This window comes from Mchenga conophoros, linkage group LG17 (assembly GCF_057382185.1).
Source record: "Mchenga conophoros isolate Kocher_MC1m ecotype Shallow Benthic linkage group LG17, M_conophoros_male_GT1.1, whole genome shotgun sequence".
In the NCBI taxonomy this organism is placed as follows: domain Eukaryota; kingdom Metazoa; phylum Chordata; class Actinopteri; order Cichliformes; family Cichlidae; genus Mchenga; species Mchenga conophoros.
Window position 1 is genome coordinate 40396897 of NC_140542.1, and position 12468 is coordinate 40409364.

General features: G+C 46.6%; 1 protein-coding gene across 2 annotated transcripts in view; it reads left to right on the plus strand.

Annotated features, from left to right (window-relative positions):
- Positions 1 to 12148, plus strand: part of rabgap1l (RAB GTPase activating protein 1-like) — a 92968-nt gene extending 80820 nt beyond the window's left edge. For both annotated transcript variants that reach the window (XM_085250991.1, XM_085250992.1), the window contains exons 20-26: positions 4023 to 4115; positions 7265 to 7375; positions 7759 to 7863; positions 8687 to 8770; positions 8869 to 8940; positions 9293 to 9493; positions 9888 to 12148. In XM_085250991.1, coding sequence (XP_085107117.1) covers positions 4023 to 4115; positions 7265 to 7375; positions 7759 to 7863; positions 8687 to 8770; positions 8869 to 8940; positions 9293 to 9493; positions 9888 to 10043 — 822 coding nt within the window. In that variant the 3' untranslated portion in view covers positions 10044 to 12148. The remainder of the gene's footprint in view (positions 1 to 4022; positions 4116 to 7264; positions 7376 to 7758; positions 7864 to 8686; positions 8771 to 8868; positions 8941 to 9292; positions 9494 to 9887) is intronic.
- Positions 12149 to 12468: the final 320 nt, after the last annotated feature.

The window sequence follows — 12468 nt, forward strand, 5'->3', positions numbered from 1 at the left end:
GTGTCCCTGTGTCTCTTTGTCTCTGTGTCCCTTTGTCTCTGTGTCTCTGTGTCCCTGTGTCCCTGTGTCCCAGTGTCTCTTTGTCTCTGTGCCCTGTGTCTCTTTGTCTCTGTGCCCCTGTGTCTCTGCGTCCCTGTGTCTCTGTGTCCCTTTGTCTCTGTGTCCCTGTGTCTCTGTGTCCCTTTGTCTCTGTGTCCCTTTGTCTCTGTGTCCCTTTGTCTCTGTGTCCCTGTGTCCCAGTGTCTCTTTGTCTCTGTGCCCTGTGTCTCTTTGTCTCTGTGTCCCTGTGTCTCTGTGTCCCTTTGTCTCTGTGTCCCTTTGTCTCTGTGTCTCTTTGTCTCTGTGTCTCTTTGTGTCTTTGTCCCTGTGTCTCTTTGTCTCTTTGTCTCTTTGTCCCTGTGTCCCTTTGTGTCTTTGTCTCTGTGTCCCTGTGTCTCTTTGTCTCTGTGTCTCTTTGTGTCTTTGTCCCTGTGTCTCTTTGTCTCTTTGTCCCTGTGTCCCTTTGTGTCTTTGTGTCTCTGTGTCCCTGTGTCTCTTTGTCTCTGTGTCCCTGTGTCTCTTTGTCTCTGTGTCTCTTTGTGTCTCTGTGTCCCTGTGTCTCTTTGTCTCTGTGTCCCTGTGTCTCTTTGTCTCTGTGTCTCTTTGTGTCTTTGTCCCTGTGTCTCTTTGTCTCTTTGTCTCTTTGTCCCTGTGTCCCTTTGTGTCTTTGTGTCTCTGTGTCCCTGTGTCTCTTTGTCTCTGTGTCCCTGTGTCTCTTTGTCCCTGTGTCTCTTTGTCTCTGTGTCTCTTTGTCCCTGTGTCTCTTTGTCTCTTTGTCTCTTTGTCTCTGTGTCCCTGTGTCTCTGTGTCTCTGTGTCTCTTTGTCCCTGTGTCTCTTTGTCCCTGTGTCTCTTTGTCTCTTTGTCTCTTTGTCTCTGTGTCCCTGTGTCTCTGTGTCTCTGTGTCTCTTTGTCTCTGTGTCTCTGTGTCTCTGTGTCCCTGTGTCCCTGTGTCTCTGTGTCTCCCAGGTTAATCTGTGTTTTGTGTCCCTGTGATCTTTGAGAAAGAGCTCGGCTCATCCTGCGCTCACGCTCGTGTGGTCGAGCTCTTTGCATCTGAAAAGGTTTCCAGCCAGTGAAAAATGTCTCTTCTGGCCCGTTTTACACACGACATAATATAGAGCGTGACGCATAACTACACACATGCATATCACCTGAGAAGCCAGAGAATATGCTCAGAGCTGCTGATAAGCCGAAGTGCTGCGTCGCGTGTATGACGGAGTGTAAAACTTTAATACTGCGAGCGATGAAAGGTTTACGGGTTCTTTTACACACTTTGCTCACTGTGAAGGACAATATGGTTTCAATTGTTTCTCTGAAAAAAAGGAGCATGTACGTGAATGTCGTCTTTTTATGATAATAAAACCAATTCGAGGAAAGCTGAAAGGTTATGGAGGCGGCGGTGCTGATTGTAGCTGCAGCAGGATTGGATGTTTAAAGAAAGCCTTGCTGCTCCTAACAAAGCCTGCGCTTTCATTACACAGGTGTGTTGTAATGTTTGTGTGTTTTACGGGTGTTTGCGGGTGTGTAACAGCAGCAGTGTAAGACGCATTTCTTCAGTGATAGTTTGGCTGACTCGGTGATCATGTTAAGAAACAGAAGTCGTTATTAACAGTGAAGCTGGCTCGCTGTGAGATGAGGAGAGCAGAGGGAAATGCAGAATAGTTACACGAGCAGAAACTGCAGTAAAGACTGAATAAATGCGCCCGTCTAACTTCAGTCATCCTGCAGAAATGTGTGTGGCGCCATCGCACGCAGGAAGCCTGGAGTGTGTGCAGCTTGTTACTGGTTAGATTAGGTTATAGAGAACGGCTGAATGGATGACATGAGACGATAAAGGAAAGTGAATGCGACACAGCAGAGAGGGAGGTTTATTTAAAACAGCAAACCTCAGGAAGCATGAGTCATTCCCTCGCTGAAACCCTCTCTCTCTCTCGCTCTCACAGATTGTGTTTGTACAATAATTTATGGCTGCTGCGTATCAGGAGGTTTACGTATAGATCAGCTGAGATGGAAGCTGGCTCTTTTTAAATATTGTTTTAAACTCCGCGTCCGAGGAGCTAACTGCCACTGCTGCACTGAAGCGTCAGCTGTTTAAAAATGCACGTGCAGCAGCTCATCGTTGCACACTCGCCTAACGCACACAGACCCGCAGGGTCAAACTCCATAACGAGAAACACTGGACAGCGTGGCGGCGTCCAAAACGCCACGCAGTGACTCTGTAGTTGAACTGGATCTGGCAGCCCTGCAGGAGAACAGCACATCTGCATTGTTTTGTTACAATAAAGCGATTATTAACCCGCCGGCAGAGGCCAGGCTGCTCTTTCTTCCCACACAGATAACAGCTCTCGGACTCGTTTTGTCGTTATCTGCTCGGGAATTGAATGTCCCATAGATAACAGCGTGACGCTCGTTCGCCGATGCCCGAGTCGTAAAGTCGAGGGTCAACTCGCAGGTCACTGGCAAGGACAGGTAATGACTGCCCAGGTGGGCGGTCTTAATAACTCGTCCTCTGGCTTTTAATCCTAATGGAAATGTGCAGCAGGATTCTTATCCCTGTCTTAAGCTAATACACTGCTGCGCTGTGTTGGCTCATTTTCCAGGATGTAACCTGTGACGTGGGCACTTACAGTGTAGTTCAAACACTGAGCTCCTCGTAATGCTTGTACCTCAGCTTCGGTATTACAGGAGAAACATTTTGCAGTGTTGAAGCTGAAGAGAGAATACTGGATGCTGTTCTTTTTATCTGTATTATCATTTCTGATATTCAATCTTAAATGTACAGTGCATTCTCGTCAGTGCTCCAGATAGCTTCTGTACTCCGTGTACTAAACAACGTCCTCCAGTACAAATAAGGAAGTCGTTTATGTTTCTGGTTGTTTCTGGAGTTGACAGTATTCCTACAGAGGCTGTGAGCGCTGCTAGCTTCATTCATTCTGCTTCAGTGTAACACAGTGTGTGAAACAGGCAGCAGTGGAGGATACACAACGACTACAAACACACAGGCGTCTCAGAGGAGGGGGTCATGTGACTGACCCCCCAGCCCTAGTAGTTGGCGCTATGGCAACGCTGTTACCACCCACCTAAACACACACACACCTAATGTAGTGAATTATGTGAGTAAAGCTGTGGTGTTTGCCGTCTCTTGGTGTCGAGGACTTTGGTAATGCTTCGAAGCTTCACTGATCGCAGGTCGCGTCTGTTAAAACCTTCAGTCTGATAATGAATCGAAACCATTTCATGATGGATTTGGTGCTTTTTACAAGTTGCCGTGACTGGTTTTGCACAACAAAACTGCTGAAATGATTTCACATAGTGAGGCCTGAGCACGTGCAGTGACGGCACAGTTCCCCTGTAACGTGCCCAGCGTGCAGCGTGAACTGGACGTTTCTGATCCGCGGTTACCGCTTGCTGATTTATAGCAGGACATTGTAAAGCTTGTGAGCCGAGCGGGTGCTTGTTTGGTTTGTTTTTCCTGTTTCTAATGAGGTCTCATGGGAAAGTCGCAGAACAACACGCAGATGTGCAGCAGATATTAACGCTGATAAAGGCAGACGGAGCAACAGAGAGTAGAAACCGTGCAGCACGAGCCACAACACCGCACCGGCTCGGCAGCGATGTTCAGAGTTCGATCGCTTTGATGTCACGTGACGCATCACGTGGATGTTGTTTCATGAAGCCCCGTTGGTTTGTTTCTCAACGTGACACCTAACTCTGACCTTTGACCTCTGCTGCTTAATCCTGTCGTGGAACGAAGGCATGAGAGCAGCGTTGGTGCAGAGAGAAGTAGCTGATGGTTCCCACCGACACAGGAAGATGATGCAAGAGCTGAGAGCCACTGACTGTTTTATCCAATTCCCTATTCCCACGCTCCCCCCCCCCCCCAGCTCACAAACAACTGGGATGGGCTGAGATTTTTATCAGGCCAAGTAAACAAAGTCAACAGTAAAATGATGATTTAATTAACTTTGCTGTTGTTTTCAGGTCCCGACCAAAAAGCTGAAGAAGTTTGAGAAGGAATATCAGACTCTGAGAGAGAGCCAGCTGCAACAAGAAGACCCCATCGAACGCTACCAGGTACGCACCCACGTATAGATAAGATTCACCCACCAGGTGTGGAATTTAAATCTGTTTTTTTACACAATCAGGTCACATGAAAGCTAAAGTGTTGAGCACTCGGCTCTTTACGTTTCTGATGAAGGAGCTGCCTTTATAGATAAAATTAGCCGTGATTCCAAGATTAGAAATGAGCACGTCGCTGTTTGGTCTGTTTTTAAAACTGTTCTGACGTGAAGTGCGACTTTTCTCGCTGCGCTGACTTTCATCGTCGTCGACCCTGCTATTAATAAAACGTATTTTTGGGCTGAGCTGCTGGGTTGTTGTGGTTGCAAAGGTTTGTCTCCACTGGGTTCATCTTTCTCTGTTCGTCCTGAGGTAAAACAAACTGAGGCAGATATTTGATGATTCTGACGAGTTTTATTTTTGGAAGCTCACAAAGAGACTGTCCAGCTGAGGAGGACAGTGTTACTGCGTGACTCAGTAGGATGAACCTGAATCGTTTAAGGAAAGTAAGGCGTCACAGTAAAGAGTGGATGTTACATGTAAGCGTCATGTGATGATGAAGAATTACCTCCACTTGGCTTCATGTTTCTACCCACAATTAGGCCAAACCGAGATGCACAAGTGCGTCGTAGTAAACCTGCCTTTGCTCAGTTAAGCACATCAGGCTTCTGTAGTCAGTAAATGTGCACAGTATATGATACATGATAGTGCCGTTAACACTGAAATAGTTAAAGACGCTGACAGGAAGGAGACGAGTGCAGAACAAAGTAAATGTGACTTCACTGCAGTGCCTGAACAGAGAGGTGGCGTCTGAAGCAGCTCCTTCATCTTTCCAAGTAATATTATGGACGCAGCATTTGATCTGATCACAAGACACAAACACCCATGACAGGCCCCCCCCCCAAAAAAAAAAAAAAAAAAAAAAATTACATCTGAATCTGCTTGTTAGAGGCAAAAGTGCCACGTTGGTGTGTAAGCTGCTGCTTTTAGAGGAAGGAAGAGTTTATCACAGATAAGCTGCTGAAGCTGCTCTCCTCCACAACAACAACACAAACGCACAAGTGTTGCTGCTTGTAAAATGTAATTATTTCTATGTAGTTATTTTGTGGCTAATGTAACGATTCAGTGTTTCTATAAGGCTTCAGACCCCAGTTTAAGTGTGTGCTGGCTTCCTTTGTGTCCGAGCAGATGTACTTTTGTATCTGCAGTACAAACTGAATTATTACTAAAAGCAGATAAATGTGAGGGAGGGCAGGGAGGGCGAGTCGGGCTGGGCAGTGTCAAGCAGAGAAGGGAAGTCGGTGTCAGGATCATGTGTTAAAGCGTGCGCCTGAGGCTCGATTTGAAAACGCTCGGTAAGTTTCTGCCCCAACAGCGATCATTTCATCTATATTTATGTGTCCTGAGTCTGTGACTTCCTTCATGTGTTTATGTACTTTTACACTGATATGATGTGACCGCGCTGACTAAAGTAGTTCAGGGTCTTGTTGTAAACTATCGGCTGTGTCATCGTTCTAAATGATGACACGTGTGTGGGTAACAGCTGATCTCACAACAATCAGACGTGTTTTTTCCTCTTTGTCTTTGAAGTTCCTGCTGCTGTTTGTAAATAACAGATAAGGTTTTCAGAGCTTTCAGATGAACCACTTGTTTGCGTGCGGAGACTCAGGCAGGGTAAGAGTGACGGGATATCAGGTCAGATGACTGCTCACAACCATCACAACAGTCCCGTTCATGGTCGTCATGTGAGCCTGTTTGAAGGCGGGCAGCAGTCATGAGACTCAGCTCATGGTCTGCAGTGAGGACTTGAGCCTGACACGGCCACCTATAACTGTAATGTCACAATAACACCTTCTGTTTGAGTTAAACTGTGGTCATGTGATGATTATATTAACACCAAGCCTGGATGAACCTCGCAGCCTGTACAGCAGAGATGTCTGTCAGCCAATCCAGTTTCACTTCATTTATGCAGCATCAAATCACAGCTGAGAGATCGTCATATAAAAAAGACCTGCTTTTTTTTCTGCATGTAAAGAAACGCTTTGATAACTCTGTCACACCTTCCCCTCAGGTAAGAGTCCTGGGGTCATCCCGGCTCTTTCCTTCACAGCACATAGAAATATTTTCTTCTTCGTAATATTAACCTCTTGTCACATCTCGTTTAGGTTACTGTGATTCTCCTCTCTGTGACCTGCTCATGAGTCTCTCCATAAACTGCAGTTCGTTCAAAAAGCAGCTGCTCGTATTGCATCAGGACTTAGATCGACTGAACACATGAAATCTGTGCTTAAACAGCTCCGTTAGTTCACCTCCTGCTTCTTACCTTCAAAGCGCTTCATAACCTCGCTCCTCCATATTGATCTGATCTCCTCCATACGTACACGCCCACTCGCACACGCCCACTCGCACACGCCGACTCTTACACGCCGACTCTTACACGCCGACTCTTACACGCCGACTCTTACACGCCGACTCTTACACGCCCACTCGCACACGCCGACTCTTACACGCCCACTCGCACTCGCCCACTCGCACGCGCCCACTCGCACGCGCCCACTCGCACGCGCCCACTCGCACGCGCCCACTCGCACACGCCCACTCGCACACGCCCACTCGCACACGCCCACTCGCACACGCCCACTCGTCTTCTGTCCCACCTGCTCGCCTGACTTCTTCGGGACTCTGAGCCTTCAGTCCTTCTGGCCGAGACTTTGGACGCACCTCCAGCTGATCTCCAGACTACGAACTCTGTCTCCACTTTTAAATCGCGTCTTCAAACCCATCCACTCAGGACTGCATACCCTTCATCATTTTTCATTTAGCTGCTGTTTTTATTTTGTTGCACTGATGTAAAGTCACCTATAAATAAAATGGATGATATTATTATTACTATAAATCTGTCGTCATGAGTCTTTGGGATTAAGTTGTAAGAAATACAGATTTATTTTTATAAATTAAAACACAAATGGAAATAAATATAAATCGTTTTTCTAATATTTAATGACTTTGGTATCAATGTAGCGAAAGCTGTAAAAATGTGGAAATGCAGTTTCCTTCTGGGGCCAGACTGGAGTATTCTTCTGGCTCGATTCTGGCCCTCGAGCCTTGTGTTTGACACCCCTGCTTTGCAAGTGTTTGCGATTGTGTGCGTTTGATGTCTGCAGAGAGAGAACCGTCGCCTGCAGGAGGCCAGCATGCGACTTGAACAGGAGAACGATGACCTGGCACACGAACTGGTCACCAGTAAAATCGCCCTTCGGAACGACCTTGACCAGGTAATAAAAAGTCTACGAAACCTCCAAACACTCTGAAACCGGAGCTGTTTACACTCGTGCTTTAGCCGTGAGCATCTTTACACAAATGAGCACACGTGAGAATGCAAACACTGGACTCGGTCAGAATCGGTCTTAACCTGCCGACTCCTGGTTTCTGTATCCATGTAAGTCTGGTGAATTTCCAGTAAAAGGAACGTGGCTCAGGCCCCACGTAGCAGAGAAAGTATTCCAGGTAGAGCTCGGACGAGCTGCGCGGCGTGAAAACGACCAAGCGACCAGATTGATGAGCGTAGTAAACGATCCTGTAAAGAAGCAGGTGTTTGTGTAGTCTGCCGCTTGTGTGAACGTTGTTTACTACACGATGTGTGTGTACGTGCACTCAGGTAGAAGACAAGGCCGATGTTCTGAACAAAGAGTTGCTGACCACAAAGCAACGTCTGGTGGAGACGGAGGAGGAGAAGAAACGACACGAGGAGGAGACGGCTCAGGTAACATCCACGCTGCTTAACAGGTTACATCAGTGACCAGAAAACACCGGAGTAAGCTGTGCAATTACAGCAGTGATCAAATAACGCAGGCCCTGTATCACTAATCTAAATCGGTCATTCCCAAAGTCGAGTGCTGCGGCCCCCAACAATCAGCCAACCAGTCTTAAATCTTCGCTCTAAGGCAGGAGTGGGGAACTCCAGGCCTCGAGGGCCGATGTGCTGCAGCTTTCAGATCTCACCCTGGGTCAACACCTGAATCAGATGGTGAGTTCATTACCGTCGGATCAAGGATGCATCTAAAGCCTGCAGGACACCGGCCCTCGAGGCCTGGAGTTGCCCCGCTTCTGCTCAGAGCAAAATACAAGAGAAAGCCCTGTATGTCCTAACCCTGCCACTGGGACACAAAGGTCAACACAGAGCATTACATTTCAGTAATATCACAATAATAATATTCACTTTTTATATAAATAAGTTGAACTGAATTTCTGTTGTTACTGTGGCCCACCTGTAGTACCTGTGCAGCCCACCAGGAGGCCCCAGCTCACGCATTGATCTAGGGCTGATTTTCTTTCTGTGTAATTGGTAATAGTGAACCAGTTACACATCAACACACCCAGTAAATAAAAAATCCCAGTTTGGTAGCAGTGAGAGATCACATATGGGTCACCAGTCGGTGGTTGCTAGCAGGCTCTAAAAGAGCGAATCCAGGTCAAGTTGCTGAGTTGAACGCCTCAGTTGTGTCGTTATGCACAGTCAGCACATCTTTCTCATTAGTTTGTCATTTTAAAAGAATAATTTTGACATCTTGTTCTTGCTGTCCCAGCTGAAGGAGGTGTTCAGGAGGGAGCTGGAAAAAGCAGAGCTGGAAATCAAGAAAACCACAGCAATCATAGCTGAATACAAACAGGTCTGCTGGCGTCTCCTCATTGTGAACTGCACACATTGATGTATGCATTGTTATCTTGTTCAAGTCAAACATAACCAGGTTTCCTCTCTGGGTTTCAGATCTGCTCCCAGCTGAGCACCAGGCTAGAAAAACAACAGGCGGCAACAAAAGAGGAGCTGGACATGGTCAGGGTGAGACGGTCCTTTTAATGCAAAGTGTGCTTCAGATGCAAATTAGGACACTTGCCGAGTCCGAAGGAAAACCACGGTTGCGTGAGAGAACAAAAGACCTTTGAGCTTCAGGTTTGCACAATCAAGTCCTTAATGGGCGTGATGCTGGTGTGGCGCTCTGTGGGTCTAGCAGGGTACCGCCTCGGGCCTGGATAAATGATACGGTGCAACATCACATCGTGGTAATCAGGATGCTGTACGGGACATAGAGCAGCAGGCCTTTCTTCACATAGACTCGGCCTCACCTCCTTTTTTTAACCATAATTTTAAAGTTGTTGCGGTAAACCTGTGTGTTTTTATCCCCCTCATGCAGAACAAAGTGATGGGCTGTCAGAACTGCAGGGACCTGTTTAGCTCAGTCGGGTCCCTCCAGACTTCGTCTCCTGGTGGTGACAGAACGTCTTCAGAGCCACACGACGAGGAGAAGGACGGACTGAAGGAGCAGCTGAGACAGCTGGAGCTGGAGCTGGCGCAGACCAAACTGCAGCTGGTGGAGGCAAAGTGCCGCATTCAGGTCAGCAGGTGTTAACGGCATCTAGTGTTTTCAGGGAGGCATGCCAAGCACGTGATCAGAGCTGTAAAGACATTCAGCTAAAACACACGTGTTGCTGATGATCTGATTGGCTGTTGGATCACGTGCACAGAACGCTGAACAGCAGCAGCAGGAAATTTACTGTATGCACTTCAACTTCCTGCATCTGTTTTCTGCCTCTGCTGTGACAAATAACGACTGTCAGCTTAATAACATAAAACAGCAGCACGTACAGAAGCATGGAGCCCACTGCAGGCCACCATGTGACCCTTTGTAAGGAGTGAAGCGTTGTAGAGTATTAAAGCACAGCGATGTGACACAGTGATAAACCTGCTCGTGCTCTCATTAATGACTGAATCCTTCTGTGGCTCTGCAGGAGCTCGAGCATCAGCGGGGAGTTCTGATGACCGAGATTCAAGCCAATAAGAACTCTTGGTTCAGCAAGACTCTGGGGTCCCTGAAGAGCTCTGCGTCCTCTTCCTCCAGCTCCACATCCCAGACCCCGTCCTCTCCGAAGGAAGGCACTGCCTAGATCAAGCTCCTTCGCCCTCCCTCGCCCTGCAGGATGCACACTAGAGCTGAGGAACACAAGCCGAAGAAGCAAGAAGCGCAAAAATGCAGTATTCCTTTTTCAGTAGGCGGAAACAGGGAGCTTCCTGGACCGCAAATAGCCCAAAACTGTGGGAAGAACCAGGCGGGGGGACTGAATGAACCATCTGCCTGAGTTTGAGGGAAATATGAACCTTCTCCACTTCACAGTGGATCAGAGCAGACGGGGCGAAGAAGTTCAGTGCTGGAACCTGGTTGGGTCTCTTCGCTCCACCTTGTGGCCAGATGGCGCTATTGCAGCAATATTGTGTGAAGTTTCCTGGTAGCTTGAAAGTAAAGCGGAGTTCAACACCTGTGTTGTGATCACAGGCGTCTCATACGTTTAATCCTCAGTGCAGATGTAGCCCACACGTGCTCTGAGAAAGGAATACTGCATACAAGTGAGATAATACGAAACTTGTATTTCTTTATATTAATGTAACGTAAACAATGTTGTCTTATAAATATGTATAACTGATTAGTAATTTTTTTTTAATAATCTTGTACAGAAAAAACACACGAGGCAAAGTTCTTAAATTTCTTTTCTACTCTTTGAATGTCATCTCTTCAGATGTTGAGGTAAGCACAGTGTGTGATCGATGTGGTGGAGTCCAAACGCTGACGGGCCAAAGTGACAGCCGCCAGTTTCTGTTCCCCTCTAACTCCGTTTTTATGGTCAAGACTTTGTAATCTTTCTTGGTTTTAATTTCTAAATCGAGTTTTATTTTCTCGTGTTTGCAGATCAAGCTTTTTTTTAGATATCTGTGATGGTGACAGCAGTGGCCTCTGATTCTGTTATTTTATAAATATAAAACTGATAATACGACGCGTTTGAGACATATTAGCTGCATGTTTTTAGCTGGAGATGTCACAGGCTGCGTTCTTATGAAAATCTTTAACCTCAAACATTAATAAGTAGGATTAATGCGTACTTATTGCAGTATTGCTCCACTACGGTTAAATAGACCAGTTGCACAAAGGTGCCAACGCCCTCGTCCTTTGTTGATGGATCATTATTTTTACACATCATCGCCATGTTGATCCCTTGGTCCATAAATGAGTGTTGGCTCTGACGCTCCACGGTAACGCTCCACGGTAACGCTCCACTGTGAGCCATTCACGTATGTTTAAATAGTCACGTGCGTCTACTTTATGAGACGAACAGCAGATGGCGCCAAATTCAAACGAGCTGCTTCTTTGATTTCAGAGGACAGAAATAAAAATTGCTGTAAAATTAGCCAAAACAAAATGTTTTGCGTGTTGGTGCTCGTTTAGCAGATATAAGCGGCGGTGCGGTGCCAACTCCCCTGCTTTACTCTTTGGTTGACACTAACATCAGCCTTTGGACTCGGACCAATCCCACGTGTACTTTATGTGTGTGAATGTGTGTGTTCTGCACTGTTATTCAAGTGGTTCAAGTCGATGTTCCTCGTTCACGTGGCTGCCTTTTCTGTTAATGACTGAAGCGATCGACTGTTTGAACTGTCTGACAGCGTCAGCTGTGCCATAAGAGCCTCTCCTCTGCTCCCTTCTTGTAGTCGTCCTAACGATCTCTGCCCATATCGCTGAACAACCTTTTTGCTGGACTTCATTTTCAGCTCCGCATTTCACACATTTCCTCCAGGAGCCTCACGAATCGAGGGCCGTCCTCTCGCTGGAGGGAATGCTTCAAAATCATGAAACGGGAGAAAACAGAAGCCGACTGATCATCACTGAATTCCAGGTGTTGTGCTTTTCCAGGACATTCCTCTTCACTGCGTCATTCTTGTTGTACAAAGCGGTTTAATGTCGGAGAGAGCTCCCTGTCTATTATGTGCACTAACGCAACACTGATATTTGAAACACTATTTCAACGTGTGTTTGTTTGAACGTTTGTAGCTGATGATTATTGATGCTGTTGCACAAGCAGGCGCTGAGTCGGGTTACAGGTGTGTGGTTTACAGGTGGCTGTAGCGCCACAGTCCTGTTACACTGGGAGGGAGGGACTCCAGCGCCGTTTGCTGTACAGTAACTGTCTGAGCTGCATTAATAAATTTCAGTTTTTCTCTTTGTTTGTGCACTTTGAGATTTTATAGGAAAGGAGGATACTGACACTGACACCACGTGCACACACACACGTGCAGGTATTAGCAGGTAAAATCAGACATGCAACGTTTTCCCGTTATAAGTAATGTAGACTCACAAAACTTCGTATTGTTCCAAAGTCATGTGAGCAACTACTTGTGTATTCCCAAACATGGTGCATGCTGGCTCACTTATTCAAACTAAACTTTTGGCATTTGCACCAATCAGTGTTCAGACACAGATTTCACCTCCGAGGATTTGAAATCATCAAATCAGACTTTCAGCTGAAATTTAAGGAATTTTAC